Consider the following 17,943-nt stretch of genomic DNA (forward strand, 5'->3'; position numbering starts at 1 on the left):
TGCCACATACAGTATACCCCGCTTTTCTGCAGTTCATTTTCTGAATTGAACGTCAGCGCGCCACTGTTGTGCGATGACAATCATTTGGCTTTGCATTCTTCCACATAACAGGAGGACGCGGGCAGGATTTGCATTTGTATCAAGACGACAAAAACGCAAACAAACACCGGGGAGGATTACAGTGCACGATAGAGAACTGGGGGGGTAATTTCAAACAGGATTTCAACCAGACCAAGACACAACAATGAGGAGAAAGAGAAGCTACTTATTTCACACAAACATGATTTGGGTATGAACTACAGCCACAGACTGGTTTCCACGACAGACTCGCACACCTCTCATCTGTTTTACCACCTATGCAGGAATCCTGTACAACACCGTGGAGAGAGTCTACGGCCTTGAGCCAAAAAAACCCCGAAAAAAACGCACCCAATCGATTACTCAACACCAACTTCAAAGCAGAGAACATAAAGATGGATGGAGATAACATCTGCTGCTACAACTTACATCTGCAAAAACACATCTCCGGCTCACAGAGCCGGGAAAAATGTATGACTAACGATGTGCATCGTTATTTGAATATGAAATGACCTCTATATGCATACAAGCGTTCAGTCACGCTGTTGTGGGGGATAAACATCGCGGAGGAAAAGCATACATTCACTGAAAAACAGCCATTTTAGAGACAATAAAAGGAGTGTGTCATATGCGGTAGCTTTCTTGCTTAAAGACTCACACCAACAGCTAAATCTGGTGCTGTTGCTTCAAGGAGCTGAAAATAGAGCTTGCCTTGTTTCCTGGAAACAGGTCATGTGCAGCCGTTTCCTATAGCGCCTGATCTCATTAGTACTCGAACATAGAATTGCATTTGAGAGGCGTACATTATAAGAACTTTACGACAGCACCTTGTTGGACACGGGGCCGTCTTGCAAAAATGAAGGTTGAAACGTAGAGTTCACGCTGCCCTTTAGGAAGGCAAATGCCGGGAGATGTTGAGTGCACTGTGTCGGTATCCATGGCAACAGGAAGTGAGGAAGGGACCACATTAAAACCTTGCAGAGTTGACGGACACAAAGGAAAGATGGGTGATGAGATGTTCTCAACACTAGTTCAATAGCGAGAGGTCAGGTTTTTGGTACGCATCGCTCCGTCACATATTGTATTATATGAATGATAATATAATCATTTCATAACAGCACTGTTGCTGGTGCATTGAAAGAGATTTCAGTTTGACTAAAACCACCTCCATAACAACATTAAACTAGATAATGCTTAATCGGTTATGTTAACGCCAACTAACGCCTGTGTGTGACTTTTAATACATTTTGAAGATCCAGGTATCTAAGCAAAGCATAATGAAGCTTTATATGACTTTTACTTCTGCCTACCTTATTTAAATTATATAACAGTACTTGAAAGAGCCTCACTAGAGGATTCAAACTGTTAGCCCACTGAGTACAGAATGAGCTGCATGTTGACTTTACCTATTTCTAGTCATCATTTATGGTTACTCAGACTAATCTTTGTCTCATATGCTGCAATAATTTAGAGACTCAATAAAAAAAAGATGTTTAATTATGTCTTTATTTAAATGTAATCAAGAAAAAAAAAAAAAAAACTTAATTTGCTAATGTCATGGGACCTATTAATTACATTTTATTTAAACATTTTATCATCAAGCTTTAAATGATTATAGGGATGTTAGTTTTGACAAGACGCCAGCTTTGATAAGCCATCTGTGCTGATACATGACGTGCAGCGTTGGAACAGAAAGTGATCAATCACTTTTAATCTCGTAATGCATCAAGAAGTATGTGTGCCCGAGAGAGATCTGTGCCTTTTATGCAGACGCAACTGTGGGCAGATGTAACTTCATGGCATGCCATCAGAGCTATTCCATAAAAGCCAATAAATTCCCAATGATCTGTTTACTAGATTCTCTGAGAGGACTGGCCGACACACCGTCGACCTCTGGGTCTTTGACTTCCACTCACTTTGTGTATTTATTTTTTTTTACTCATTATGGTTGGACCACCTCACAGGAACATCCTCTCTAACTCTCTACCTCCACTGGAGCAACCAGCAGAGTCCCTGCTTCCTTTCTGTTTGTCTTTCCTCCAGGAACCAGGATGAACAGTGACAGAGGACAAAGGAGAAGCACAGACAGGCTAAGGTGACTCACTGGCTCCCTGCTCCCAGAGGACACCTCCACAGCAAAGAGATGATTCCTTTTAGATGATGAGCAACCCTGAATTCACAAGCAGTGGAGCCAATTATATGCACTCCTCACAAGAGTGGAAGGAAAAACAAGTGAGGAAGTGTCAGGAAGCATGACCATTAAACCCACACCGGAGTTGTGTATTCTCCCCTCTCCGCTGGCCGTCTGATCTAACACATGACACATTTCTGAAATCATCACAACATAATCAAGACACAACAAAGGAGTGATAGTAAGGAATCCGTTGTCCTGAAGGTTTCACGCACAGCAACAAACAGAACTTAAGTATTCAAACACACATGAATTTAGTGAGGACCTGGAAAAGCTATTCGTCTCATGAAGTAGGTTCTTCAAACTGACAAATAAATACAACTATATTAAAGGATTTTTTTTTCACGTTTTTAAACACATGTATACATGTGCTCTTTGTACATCCAATTAAAAAGTATAAAACAATAATAATAATTTTCATTTGCCATGCCTATATTTAACAATAGATCTAAATAATTAAAATCACATTTATAACACGCTATTTATTCTTCCACACAATCCTGACCCATATAGAACAGCCATTAGATGCTAACATGGAGTTTCTAACAGTTACACCAGAGAGCTTTACTCGAAACGTCTTCTGATACGTTGCGATATGACAATAGTGATGAGTGCAGCGTTAACGCTCCGTATTAATAACCACTGTATATTGGCCAGAATTCATTAGTCACTGCTGCCTTATTTTGCCAGACGGTGAGTCAGCCAAGGTAGTTTGTCGAGTCATTCTGAAATGACATCTTCAGTATGTCAGTGGGTTTTTCGGAAAAAAGGCACGTAATCTCTTTGCAGATTTCAAAGACAGATATCCTATTAGAAGCACACAGAGCGAGCATCCCGTGTTAAGTGGTGCTCCTCATAATCAAGGCAGGAGATGACTGGAGCCCTGATTAGATCTGACAAGGCTTCAAATCAGCTCAGATTTTAAAAAAAAAATGCCCTTAAGCTCAGTGCATCCATGGTCTAACTTATTATTTCCTGCCAGACATGCAAGGGCCAGCAACAGACTGGAAACAGATGTGGCTGCTGTTTTCTCTCGATTTCTGAATGCAGATTCAAAGAATATTTGCAGTTTCTTCACATTTATTTGAGCGGAGACTAGACTACAGTGTGCGTATACTCGGTGTATGTATGCATGTATAAATATACAGTATATATATATATATATATATATACTAAATAAATCATGGGGAGAAGCATTCAAATAATGAGCTAGGTCAGATTTAACATGACCCCCCCAAATGCTGCTGGGCCCAGTTGTCTCCAGACCTGCATTCACAGTGCAAGTCACCATGTTGTATAGCAACAACACATTTGCACATTTGCTTAGGAAATACATCAAATTAATAATCATTTTCCAAGTCCTTCTTGGCCTTATTGTGTCAATATCCAGCGGTGGGGCATAAAAACACTGCAATGGGCTCCTTGCAAACAGAACAGGTATATGCTGAGAATATGGTTTCAAAACAAATGTCTATGTAATTGGACAATATGTCATTCTGTAGTGCTGCCAAGTGATTTAGACGAGCATCTGTGTGGGCAGCTTGTAAATCCCCATCTACTCTTCGTCAAACAATATTTTACATCAGCCTCTTCTTTACTGGCTAGTTACCGAGCAGGAGAGAGGAAGTTTTATTTTTACATATCTATTGGGAGCAGATGGGTTTTTTTTTTTGTGTGTGTGTAAGTATGGAAGTCTGCTGCTTGTACCTGCTGACTTGATCTTCTATTCAGCCGACATCTGAGCAAAAACTATACTTCACATCCTTCTGCTGGCCTTGAGTCATTCCACTAATGACACATGTGCTTTTATCCTCCAAGAACAATTTGTAAGCATTGCTTTATTGTCACCATTAGATGATCCTTTCATGGTGGCACCAGCATGATTTCATTATTCTGTGATTGATTGATGAACAATGTCTCCTGGTGTGCATCATGTCTGCCTAACTCCTCCCTCTCTGTCAAAGCTCCCTAACTACCAGATGCCTATTCTGACTTGTTAACAATTTCAGTGCAGTTTGAACCACAGCATCCATCTCAACTTACTTAAGATTATTTCTTATTTTTCTTGTGTGCATCTCTTTTAATCATAATTAAAGATCAGCGTCGAGGGTGTGTTCATTTTTATCAGAGGATAATGAACCTTCTGAGTAAAGACCAATGGTCCTCAGCCAATTTAGACATAACACTTCATTTTCCATTGAGATGAAATATGAATAGCTTTTTAGTGCAAAACTAAAAAAAGAAAGTGAGTAATCTGTTTGAAAGAGGCTGTAATCTAACAATTATACTCTTGTTCTTATGCTCAATGACAGAGTTAACATCTGGCACACAAAAGACACTATTTTGTCGATTGGATGTCTAGTGAATGAAGTCTAATCTCAGCCTTTTCGGAAGAAGAGGAAAGCTGATGTCCCAAATTGATTGAGAACAAGGTTTATATCTTTAAAATCACATAATATTCTGCGTAAGACGCTACACATTTTATGCACCTTAATAACCTGTCAGAATAAAGAGCACTGCGTTGTCGTCAAGGCCACAGGGATGTTTGATTTTGTTTATCTTCACTTAAACCCGTTGGTATGTAAAACAACCAATGTGCAGCCTCCGCACTTTGTAAACTGAGCAGAATAAATCCTTAAAACGACACTTACCGCATTGTGGGTCTGTGTTTGTCCGACAAGGATCAGTATGTTGGAGCAGATTATAGACAGGCAGAAGTTGAGCAGGATGATGGATCGTTCAGAGCGGATATATCTAAACCAAACCAAACAACGGAATTATTAATAATTGACTGAACAAATAGGGTTTGCGACAACGTCACCCTGAGAGTGAACCGTGTGCTCCGGAAGTGTTGCAGTTACCTCCATAGCACGGCATAGATCACTGCCAACGTAATCAAGGAGAGGCAGGAGAGACCACAGCCAACTATCAATGTCACAGATGGAACCCCTGAGTACTCCATGGTCTGTGAAGGAGACAGAGCAAAGCAAAGCAGTCAGTGGGAGGTTGGATGTGGTTCATGCAGAACAGTAAATCTTTATTGTTGCCCGGCGAGGGAACCAATCAAAACAACCACTGCCAATCTCAATGCTCCACAGTGGGCTCTTTAATGTACTGTGGGCTTTGAAATGTATGCGTGGGCTCTGAAGGTTGTTTAGATGCATTGCACTAAACTTTCCACCTGTCTGTGCCTTGAAATTAAATCACAAAACACTGAAGGCTGAACCAAAGCCACTGAAATCTATCATCTTGAGTGCATCAAGGTATTGTTATTGTTGTTGATTCTTTCTTCATGCTGATGCAAGCCAAGGGCCAATCACAGGCCCGGCATCTGCAGCCAGGTTTAGACACAATAAAACGCTGTTTCAGGCCAATACATTCTAAACACAAGTCCTGAGTGAATCATTACTTAAATAAATACAGTTCCATGTCCACATGAGTGGTTTCAACTCTGTTGTTCAATACTCCATGAAGGCCCCAAACAGAGAAGAGGGAATAGATGTGTTTGTGTTTTTAGCTCCTGCTGACTTCAAGCGTGCAGAGGCCACAGTGTAAGAAGTACTCTGTGTTCTCACTGTTAATTACATTATTGCCTCGCAAAATTACACACTTCAGCGACATTTTGCGGCACATGGCGACCAAAACACGGCTCCCCTACAGAATCTGAAATGATTTGTCACTACTCAAAGAAAAAAAAAGGGTGCACAAGAAAGTTTTGGTCTTTATCTCTGTCCATGATATGCATTTGATTGGTGAGGACACACTGACATGCATGTGCATGCACACACCCTGTGGTAATCTGAATGTTTGTGCAAACTAGAAAAAATAATAGTAAATCCCCTCAGCAAACCCCCCTCCCCTTTGCCTATGAATTACTATTTAAGGGGATTAGCATACCAGAGATTCAATTTCCATTCTCTCTCTCCCTCACTCTCTCTCTCACACAGACACACACACTACAAAACCCACATTGAATAGCAAATCGGTAGCCCACTTACTATTTCTCTTGGTTGCTGAGCCAAAATGGCGAAGGTAGACACCCGATCACATAAGCATTTTGTATGGGATGCATCTGTGAGCACTGTTTTACATCCTTTTGCGGACCAGGCTCCCCAAGAATCGTTCCTGCAGGAGCAAAAAGAAAAGGAAGAGGAGGAAGAGATAGAAGAAGAGGAGGAGGAGGAGGGCAATTAGCTTTAATTCCAGCTGTGGTGGCAGCAGCAGCAGCAGCAGCGGCGGCGGCGGCACGACTTCACGCGACTTGTCGACATCGCTTTCGGGGTTTTTAATTGAACTTATGTGTTAGAATCGAAGGCGACACAGGCTGTTACGTATACGTTTCCAAAAAAAAAAAAAAAAAGACATCGACACGGCTCTTCTGTGGCTAAAGCAGCGCTTCAGCTGGAGCAGAGAGGGAGAAAGAGAGAGGCAGAGACACGCAGGAGGGAGGAGGAGGGAGGGAGGAGGGAGGAGAGGGGACACACGGAGCTGTCCAAGCAGACCGGTGCTGAATGATTCGCTACACGCAGAATAAAATACGAACGACTAACTCCACAACACCGCCATTTCTCCACCGTGCTTAGAGATAAGAGCGTTTCATATTTACCTGCGCGTCTTTCTGCGTAATTCCCTCTAAATATGTTCCAAACGACTGTATTCCCCCCCTTTCACCCGCTCAGTGTCCCTGTCTCTTTCCCCCTATTCGCTTGATTTTTTTCTCTCCCCCCCCCCTCAGCTGTTTTAATTAGTAGCCTATGAATGCTTCCTTAGGGGGATTTTCACCCTGGAAACGGCGGACATGCATCAGACTGATACTCTGTTCCTCTCTCCTGTTGGCGTGAGAGAGAGAAAGAGAGAGCGAAGGAGGAGGAGGGGTGGGGGGGGTGTGTGTGGGGGGGGACGTTGATGCAATGAGGAAAAAATAAACTCTCGCTGTCGCAGGATTTGTTTATTCGGCGGCGAGTCCAGAGACTCAATGGGAATAAATGCTGTTTTTGGGTCATTCCTGAAAATCATTTTGCACCAAAGATGCCGCTCCCCTGTGCGTAAAACGCCTCAGCAAAAAACTACCGCAGAACTGAAACCACCCCGCGGAGGCAGCGCCAATGGTTGCAGCCAGTCTTCACTTCGCACCACCAGCAGCCATAGGTGAAAGATGAAGGAGCGTCTCCTCTTTTTTGTTTCTCAACCTCTCTCCCCCCCGCCCCCCCCCCCACACACTTCAGGAGAATCATCATCATTGATTGGTCTATAAATATCCCACGTGGAAAACGCTGTCATCTTTACCCCCAACACATAAGTTGAGGTCAGTGTCACAAACACCTGTTGACCATTCCTGCCCTTACCCAGCTGATTTCATGACGCTGACTCACATCAGGGCCGTTTCTAGCTTTGTGGGGGGCCCTACTATGCAAGATGCTGTCTGGGGGTGGCCCTAGGTTGACATGGAGAGATTCCTAACCATTTAGATGATCCACAAAGATGCAAAACAGCCTACAGTCATTATAACCTCTCATATTAAGTAGAGCCAAGCAAATATGATTTAAGAAAAGATAATACACGGAACACTACAATTCTCTATATGTCAATAAATAAAACGGATACTACATTTTGAAAGTAAAAATACAACTCAAGTTCTAACAGCAACACCAAATCAACCCAAAACAAATAAACAAAGGGGCCGAGCCCAAGATCAACACAAGTAAAAGTAAACAAAAAAAACACAATGTGCCAAATTGGAGTTGGTAAGGAACTGAACTTGTAACACTCCAACCCCTTCAGCACCATTTTGGATCTGTTATTGTTTGTTAGGCCAAGATATGATAAACAGATGAGAGTAACATACAATTGTGGGTGCCCCCTTGTGGCCTGGAGGCCCTGTGCAAAGTCCAAAAATAGCAAGAGACGGCTATGACTAACAGACTAAGTCACATAACCATACAGCTATAGCAACTGGTGGCTTGTGTAAATCAACAACCTTCACCACACACCAACATTCATAGTCACTGGATTGTGAAACAAATACACAATGAAAAGCAGTTCATCAGTTTTTTAATTGCTAAAAATGGCCTTCACTGTATAGTACAACCTATTCACTCTATTGGCAGTGAAAGGACTCTCTGAATCAGCATGGATCACAAACGCATAAAGGTCTCTATAACCACTTTCAAGGAAGCTCTTTGTGACATGTTTCAACGTTGCATGTGTGACATTTCACAACAATGAAGAAAGTTTTAGTCTTTGATGAGCTCAGGTTGGGTTGTAACGCGACGGAGCTCCTCTGGAGAACGTGAATAAAAGCAGTGAACCTTGGAGGGCAAAGAAACACTGGCAGTGTTTTAAGACACTGTATTTTAAGATGATTGAACCCTCTTTCAACTGAGAAGCCAAATGAGTGTAAAATATCCACAGAACTGTTCTGGTTCAGTGGCTTTAATGAGGCACCAATGGGTGCAATAAAGACCCGGGTTTAGTGCAACAATCAGAGCCAAGCCTTGTTATACAGTAACTGGGGAAAAGAACAATATTTTAAAGGACTTTTGAATTTTTTTTGTGGCAACGTAAGAATTGTTTATTGTAGCTTTCCACCAGTAAACGTGTCCGTCTATCTTTTGAGCTCTACAGATGAATGATGTTTCACTAACAACTATAAAAGAATAACTGCTATAGACCAAAGTGAAAAGCTACTATGTTCTTCAAAGCCACTGAAGAGATTCAACATGATGGGAAATAACATTTAAACATGGTACAATTGTAGTTTCCTCGTTAATGAAGCCCCACAGACACCAACAGAACTCCACTGGATCCTCACAATTCAGTTCAACTGTTTACTTGGTACAAACAGTTTTCCAAGACAAGAAAAATAAACGCCATTAAATGTGCATGCTTATTTGTAAGCCACAACGTATTCCCAAAATTATAAAAGCAATATTCATAAAAAATTTAACATTTTAAACCAACCACACACACACACTTCAAGTCCAGCAAACTAAACATGAACATATTAAATTATTGTCCAAAAATTGCACTTCGGCTCCTACAGCAATGTTCGAGTGACAGGCTTTTGCTCATTTCCTGTTGGAGACATAGTCAGGTGGTGATGATGATGATGATGAAGCTCTGGGTAAACAACACATATCCTGTACACCACACAGCTGCCAACTAGAGCTTACCATTAAAATACATTTTCAAAATATTCATAAGCAAAACCTCCATTCAGCGCTCACTCTATTCACAATATGACAAACTGACAGACTGAGTGCTCGTCTTGATGATGTTTTGCATGAATCCGACGGTTGATGATTCACTCCTCAGTATAATCTGTTCCTGCCATTTTCCTGCTAAATGTTTGCCTCTCCTTTGCACCAGCGGGAGAACACGGCTGCTGCGTGACCGTGATACCTTTTCTTGACCACCTTCCGCCTTTGTCGTGATGTTTTCACATCTCTGACTGACACTGACTGGCAACTCTTGACATCATGTCAGAGTATTAGGGCCAAACTTTTCTGAATCTTTAGAGAATAAAGACATAATATTATGTGAATAAAGTCGTTATCTCTCGAGAATAAAGTCGTAATATTATGAGAATAAAGTCATAATATTATTCATTCTCATAAAATTTGTTTATTCTCATAATATTCTGACTTTATTATCGAAAGATTAAAATGTTTTTTCTCTTCAGTTTGGCCCTAATGCTCTGTCGTATAACATAGTAGAAAAGTAATACAGTAGCATGGCGTAAAGAGTCGACAAAGCTTCAGGCACATCCAGAATTGAAATAATTGAAACCTGCGCGATCCTCCTTCAGCTCCTCATCAGCCACACCTGTATAGACCAGCAGCTGAGACTCAATCAGTGGGCACTTACGTGAAAAACCTGTGTCACTCTTGTTGTTAAGTGACTCCATATATTGTGTGTGTATTTTGACTGTTAGATGACGGCATTATTATTAGGGATAATAGTGCTAAGTGTTAGTCCTTTTCACTTGGCCTGTGCATCATATTATTGTGATCTGAGGATAAAGCGGTAGAAGAAGGATGGATGGATGGAACTAAATCTGGTTATTTAGGTCATAACACCAGGGCAGTCAAACAATGAGCAGCTAAATATCCACACAGCCTGTGTGCTTCTCACTTGCCAGCCATTGCAGCATAAGACACTTTGATCACCACCGTTTTTTTGTTTTTTTTCCCCGATAAAAATATTTAGGGGTCGCCATCCAAAAACCTCTTTAAATGACCTGCATGCTTTGTCCAGACACTGAACTCGGGACCTACAAAGTGCCTGAGGACAATCACTTTGCGAAATTCTATAAAACAGAATGACAAACAGAGGAAGAATGCCAGGAAAATATTACTCCCATCTTGGATCTCTTAATGAAAGAAGGGTTTTTATTAATCCTGTGACAAAACTTGCACAAGCTAAAGAACTTGCCGTTTGCATTTGTCAGTGAGGAAATGAATAACTCCATAGGTGCATACAAAGTCAAGACCGTCCCATCCCAGCTAATATTTATTGGGTCTATTATCATGACTGCATCAGTATTGATTTCAACAAACCATGCATTTATTGTCATATCATTGATCACCTCTGCCAAGGGAGGTTGTGTTTTTGGCCCCGTTTGTCTGTTTGTTTGTCTGTTAACGAGCGGCATAACTCAAAAAGTAAAGGACGCATTGGAATCAATTTCTCTGCAAATGTACAGTAGGTTATGGCCCAAGGAGGAAACGATTAGATTCTGGGGGTGATCCAGGTACACATCCAGATTCAAGATTTCTTTGAATAGAATTATTAACCTTTCCCATATAACGGACTGTACGGACACTGTGAGGGACTGAGCAGACTCTGAGCAGCATAACTTATAAAGTTAAGGACGGATTTGAATTGATTTTTTTTTTATTAGTTAGATTTTGGTGGTGCCCTGACATTTTGAGCGCATTTACGAATCAAAAAGTATTTAATGTGACATTTAAATGTGTGTTTCTTAGGGGAAATGATATAATAAACACATCACAAGCGGAATCAAAATGATTGCATGCAGTCATTACATCATGTACATAATCTAACTCCCACCTTGCACTTGTACACACACACAACATAAATATATGCATTAGCAACCTCCTGCTGTCAACTAATGCATGGTTAGTGTCTCCATCAGTCTATTACTGTATGTGTCTATGCTGGAGCGAAGCTTAGGATTGCTGTGAACAACATGTAAGCATCTTGTACAGTGCACAGTGATCCCTGCAAATCCGAACCATGAGGTTCTGAGCAAAGAAAACTGGGAGTGTTTTAATATAAACGCACCATTATCTGCTGCCCATCTGCAGGCTAGACAACAAATACTGTCACTCTGTGGAGCAAATGTGTCCAACTGAGGATCTACGGTGTGAAAAAGTTTGGCAATCAAAAACCCATGATGGTAAATTTGGAAACCGTTAGAGAGTTCTATGAGCACAATCAGACCGACGGAAACGCAATTCAAATCCATGTTTAAGTGAATGACTCTGAACCACTACGCGTACAATTTTGCAGCCGTTGGGTGTATTTTCACAACCTGACAAACTCAAAGTTTTGCATTTCATGAAATAAGTGATTGTGTTGTGTGACTTGGTTTTTGTGTTTATTTAATCTAGGACAAAAACACAGGCTGTGCCTATGTTAGCGGCGTCTAGCGTGGCCTGGTTGGCTCAAATCCAGGACCGCCAGACGTTTGTAGAACCCAACATCTGCAACAGCTGCATTTCATACCTAGACATATAAATGATTAACGGGCTCTGATTCTGCGGGACACGTAGTGCTCCTGATAAATCTGTGCTGTGAACTTTATTACACTAAGCGATTAGAAACTACTATATTAAGCAATTTCATTAAAACTGCAAACAAAAACGCAATCTACTGTAAATGGGCTGGTTTTCCATTAATGCAAGTACATGGAGTATCGTAATTGTGCTTTTTGAGTGTAATACTTTGATGACTGATTACAGTCATCAAAATGGGATTTTTCTCAGCAATTGAGTTCTTACCTTTATAGACAGGTTGGAAATTAATTTATTAGATTATTTGTGAATACAGCAAGTGTATTTATCACTGGATTATTTTTTTTCTACTTGACTCACTGGTGGGGAAATTGGCCATTTCAGGCTTGTTTGATGGCTAAAATGTTCACATTTGAAAGAGTAATAAATGTGTATACATCTGACCTGTTTCCATTCCCTGCTGAGGAGCTGCAGATATAAAGAGAATATTAAAAAAAATAAAAAAAGAAAAGAAAAAAGATATTGGCTCTCTGGAAGCTCCAGTCTTTTTATAAAACATGTTGTTTTCGTTCCCAACTTCATTAGTGTCCATGTTACTAAAGGTGATAAATGAGTCATGTGCAGCAGCCTCTCTGGGATGCACATGTAGTCCAAACAGGACAATATAACTCATCTCTATGTGCTATTACATATTTAATTACAATTAATGCTAAGCCTGACATGTCATTAAATATGTAATAGCACATACGGAGGTGTTACTTGGCTTTATTTAGTTACACAGAATGAATGAGAATTGCTTTGGAATGGGGACAATAACTGCCCAACACATATTACGATTATTAACACTTTTTTAGCACTCCTCTCACAGTAAGGAGATAAAGTTCATATACGGACGTAGTGAAGCACAAAGTGTGAGTGTCAAAATCAAACAATGTAATGTTATTAATATGAATTATGCTTATTTGACTTGATATTAAATCAGTTTAAAGCTGTTCTTCTAACTTATTTTATACCTTGTACGTTCCCAGTGGTGACAGGAAAGCAGCAGAGACTCAGGTCCGACTTTTCGTCCTCTGTCTCTGGACCACAGGCCGGAAGTACAACGAGAAATACCAAGGACACCGTTTTCCACGTGTGCATTCTGCTAATTGTTATATTGAGTACTCTCATTTGGTTTGAGCCAACATGGCTGACAGATGGTGTATTACCCTCTCAATGAGGCCTGAGAGTGGCTGCTATTCTGTAATAGGATGAGCCAACTGTTTGAAATGAACAACATAATCATACCATGGAGTCATTCAGTGGTGCGCTGACTGTAACGACTTAGGGTAAATCAGGGAAAAATGCTGATATTAAATACTTGGTTTGTGAAAGTCAGAGAAAGGGAATAACGCAGAGGTGTCCCAGTTGCATCTTTGTGGTTCAAAAATAGGCTGTTGCCCTCAAATATTATGATAGAGGACAGACTATGTGCACAATTCACATACGATTCGAAAGTAAGTCTGTTGCTTTAGCTGGTTCATCCACAAACCGCTGCTACTACATTAGGACTGTGTTCTAACAAGCTATACGGTCATGCATTACATATTACTGATCTATAAATTCAGTCTATTTTAGAATCACTCGTTGATTTTGAGATTTTAAATGAATTTCATGTCTGCTACTGTTTTATTTGCATCTTTTGTTTTATCTCAAAGTGAAAAACAGGGTTTTTTACTTGTTTACTTTAGACTTTTATTTTATATTATTTTATTTTAATTGTGAAGCACTTTGAGCAGCAATCATTGTATGAAAGAAATCAAGTTTATTTGTATTACTATATTTTTATTATTATTATTATCATTATTGTTATCATCATCATTATTATTGTTATTACTATTATCGTTATCATTATCATTATTATGAGTATTAGTGTTATTATTATTATTGTTGTTGTTGTTATTATTATTGTTATTTAATTTTCGACCGTACTTTAGCTTGCTTCGGGGTAGAGGACGAGTACAAGGAGCTGGATATGTTTATTCCGACACGCAGAGCACGATGAAAAGTTACTGGACACGTTCGACTGAGCGCAGACGCATAGTGATTCATCAAGCTGTTAAATACCAGAGTGACTCTCAACAGACACTTTTTTCCTCTGGTATAAAGGCAAAGAAATGGAAACATACAAATACATGTACATGAACTGTGACCTGCTGTAAATTGTGAGGTAAACAAGTGCAGGGATAATATTCCTTTTTTTTATGTTGCCAGGCAACAGTCAGATATGGAACTTTTTTGTGTTGGATGAGCCCAATAACTGATTAAAAAAACAAAACAAACTAAAGAATTCTTACTTTTAATGAATAAATAGCGTTCTGCCAGAATAGAGGTCGTGCTATCGTACTGATGACAGCATCACAGCCGTGCTGATATGAATGCAACAGTTCTCCCTCTCATGTGACATTGCTTAAGCAGCTTTAAACGTTCATGGATGTCGTGAAGCAGGACACGAGGGCAGTTGATGCAACAAAAGAGGACACAAGGGACAGAGCAAGATGGAGGCAGATGATTCGCTGTGGCGAAACCCCCTAAAGGGAGAAGCCGAAAGCAGAAGAAGAAGAAGAAGAAGAAGAAGAAGAGCTTTAAATAATAAAAGGTTCTCAAGCTGGGTTGAAAAAGCAAACAAAGTCACAGATAGACGGACCACCAGGGAAGCTGCCTTGAGCAGCGACTGGCAGAAGCTGCGACAGAAGGAGGGCAACTGTGTGTCTCCTTACAGTGCACCCAAACAAAACCATGAGCCGTGATGATTCACCGCATTCAACAAATGTCTTCTGACACCACTTCTTTTTTTTTTTTCCCCTTCCATGTTACAGTACGTGACAAACAGACATGCAGCACTAGCCTCAGCCTCAGCCTCAGCCAGCAAGTCATAGATACAAGTTGAATCCCATTTAAAAACAACTGCTAAACATAGTGACGTGATCACATCGTGTAAAACATCGAATGGCTTTTGCTTGGCTATTGCTGAACATGAATAGTATTTAAAATAGGGTTTGACATAATGGAAATTTGAAATGCATAAGTAGCACATAATGCACAACTATACTATTTCTTTAGTGTTATCAATAAATATTCAATAGTAAATTGTTTTTTTTAACCAGTAAATTGTTGCCTCCCAGGTTACACAACAACAATGTTGTCAGATGTTAACATAGGTGACATGGAATCACCTCACAACTGCCAAAACTAAGCCATAAATCAAAGAAAAACATTATTTTACTGTAGCCATGTAAATGTGTCGGGTATGATATGGTCTTAATTCATCTCCATGGTAATGTTTAAGGTTTTAATGAGTGCTTTACATGCAAGTGTTTCATTTAATTCATTCAATTAGCTAACAGTGTTTTTCATACATCCTCATGACCATGACGTGTTCTTTTGTAATTGCAGTATTTATGGAGCGATCTCTGCGAGATGCTGCGTCATCTATACGTTTCAGTGCATATAAATGGCGCTGAATTTAATATCCCACGCTATATCATGCACTTCTCTTATAGAGACACCTCTATAACACTGATTGACAGTAAACCTGTGACTAAAATCAATCTTCACAAAATCATCCTGTATCTGTACAGAACCAATTACTCAAACATAATTATCATACAGTTTGCTTCATAATTTACAGCTAGGCTCTTGTGGGGAGGTCATTGTGTCGTCTGTGCACCTATTTTGTGCTCTGGGCACCTAATAACAATTCTTCCACATTCATATTTAAGGGACCGACTAACAAAGAAAACATAAAAGAAAGGCTAGTGCGTGCCCACTTACATTACATTGCTGTCCCACAGTGCGCAGTAAGGGTGCATTGTTCCCTAGAAGACAGGAAAAGGACAAAATGTAAATTACGTCGACAAATGCCACATCCTTATGACCGCCATTATAAACACGCATCATATTTGCCCTTCTGTGACGATCCTTTTGAAAATGTTTATTGATCAAATAGAAACCATAAATCGCGGCGTGTATTACACCGGCACACACAAGCGTGTTTGTTGACCCCTTCAGACTTACAGCCACTTCATCACTCAAATGAATAACAAGGTCTGGATCATAAAAGCGACTGTCCTTGTAATTATCTGACTTGAGAAATTAATTATCGGGCCAATTAACCGTCACTGTGTGGCGGCTAACGGGAGGTGATGGGAGCTGCGGTCACTGTCGTGGCACGTTTATCGAATGATATGTGAGAAAATGGCACATTTTACATACAAAATAATGGATGGAGGCATCCGTCCAGTGTGCTTACGTTTGCCAGGTGAGCCAGTTCGATCTCCAGATGGGACTCAGTTGCCCTGGGCTCAGGTCTCACAGTCACGGCGATAACCTTGGAGTTCACAACTGTGTGGTTCCTGAGTCAAACAGAAAAAGGCCCCAACTTAGAAAACTAATCCAATACCTGGAGGTATTAAGTATTATTAGACTGATCTAATTATGATCATCATCACACACACTGTTTGATTGTTATTGAGGGTCAAATGATAAACACCCTACGTCGCTCTTAGATGATTTATGTCACCTCTACTTGTGCTTTAAGGATCATATTAAGACTTATGTCGGATCTATTCAATAAGTATTAAAAACCTGATCTAGTGTGTGAATTTTTTAGTTCCGCTCTGCTGGCTAATCTTATTTTCTAGAATTAGGGGGGGAAGCAAGTTCTTCAAATTCATTTTCAAACTAGCAGAGTATTAGTCAGAGGATTTCTCTCTCTCTCTCTCTCCCCATGACAGGGGCTTGAAAAGCCATCCATGAGATGTTAAAGCAGCTATAGACGATGTTTGCCAGGTGTTTAAAACATGTCAGCGGACCAGAAAACAGAGATCACGAATCAAAGGCTTGTCTGAACCTAGGGAGATGTTTCTTTGTAATGTACACTTTTAAAATCTGGCATTATACTCCTGTTTTCTTGTTTTGTTGAGATCAAAACTAGGAAGCAGGAGGTGAGACTGCGACAGTATCACCTGAGTTGAGGAAAAGAGTATTTTTATCTAACCTTTTCATATAGTGTGAGTCTGTCAGTCTTCTCGCTTTTTTTGTTAAAATAAAAATCAACGGAGCAAATAGGTATGCTCTTTTGCTCTTTATCCGCTCCGTACGCGCTGAAACCTCTGACATTTACTTTTCTTATTTGAAATTTACAAGCCTAAGCTTTGGCAGGTGAAAGATCCTGTTACTTTAGCAAGAGAGAGAGAGAGAGTGAGAGTTTCAGTGTCATTTCATGAGCTCCTCTCCACATGTTTCACAGAGCCGCTGCAGCACCGGTGTGACTGCTGGCCTGGCCGGTCCTGATGTGACCGCTCTGTCCTTGGGATGTTCGTGCCAGAGACCCGCTGATGTGGGTCTGACACCTGCTGGTTGTCTGGGACATCCCGTTGCTTTTCATCCTTAATTAAACTGCAGTTCCAATGGTTCATGGAGTGTAAACCCCTTTAATAAACACACTACGGTAATTGTGCTACTCTCTGATTTGACACAGTGAGAGACACTTTGAATGAAATGCAAACTCAAAACGGCACAGTGGCAGCACAGCTATTTGATTTCCACTTTCTCCCTGTTAGACACTTTCCGTTTCATGCCTCTACAGCACAACATTTCAAGGAAAGAGGAGTCAGCCGTGGCATGTTTTGAAGAAGCGATTCACTGCTTTGAATAAAAATACCCAATATGTATTTCTTTTTTTTCTTTTCTTGCCACCCGAGCAAGAAACACAGACATGGATATGTGCTCCTCTTACTTTGGTGACGGCAGCATCAGTCCAAGAGTTTTGTAAAGAACTGTTCCCAGAATGAAGACAGGGGATCCTTCCATATCTAGAGGAGAGAATTAAACATGAATGAACACTGTTGTCAGGTCTCATTACAGATGTTTTAC

General features: G+C 40.5%; 1 protein-coding gene across 6 annotated transcripts in view; it reads right to left on the reverse strand.

Moving 5' to 3' along the window:
* adgrb3 (adhesion G protein-coupled receptor B3) overlaps positions 1 to 17,943 on the reverse strand; it is a 100,954-nt gene that overhangs the window by 13,325 nt on the left and 69,686 nt on the right. For all 6 annotated transcript variants that reach the window (XM_058651670.1, XM_058651669.1, XM_058651667.1 and 3 more), the window contains 6 exons: positions 17,807 to 17,882; positions 16,319 to 16,421; positions 15,841 to 15,884; positions 6,268 to 6,394; positions 5,131 to 5,234; positions 4,921 to 5,023 (listed from right to left, as the gene is read on the reverse strand). In XM_058651670.1, the coding sequence (XP_058507653.1) occupies positions 4,921 to 5,023; positions 5,131 to 5,234; positions 6,268 to 6,394; positions 15,841 to 15,884; positions 16,319 to 16,421; positions 17,807 to 17,882 (557 nt within the window). The remainder of the gene's footprint in view (positions 1 to 4,920; positions 5,024 to 5,130; positions 5,235 to 6,267; positions 6,395 to 15,840; positions 15,885 to 16,318; positions 16,422 to 17,806; positions 17,883 to 17,943) is intronic.

Source organism: Solea solea, chromosome 15, assembly GCF_958295425.1.
Source record: "Solea solea chromosome 15, fSolSol10.1, whole genome shotgun sequence".
NCBI lineage: Eukaryota > Metazoa > Chordata > Actinopteri > Pleuronectiformes > Soleidae > Solea > Solea solea.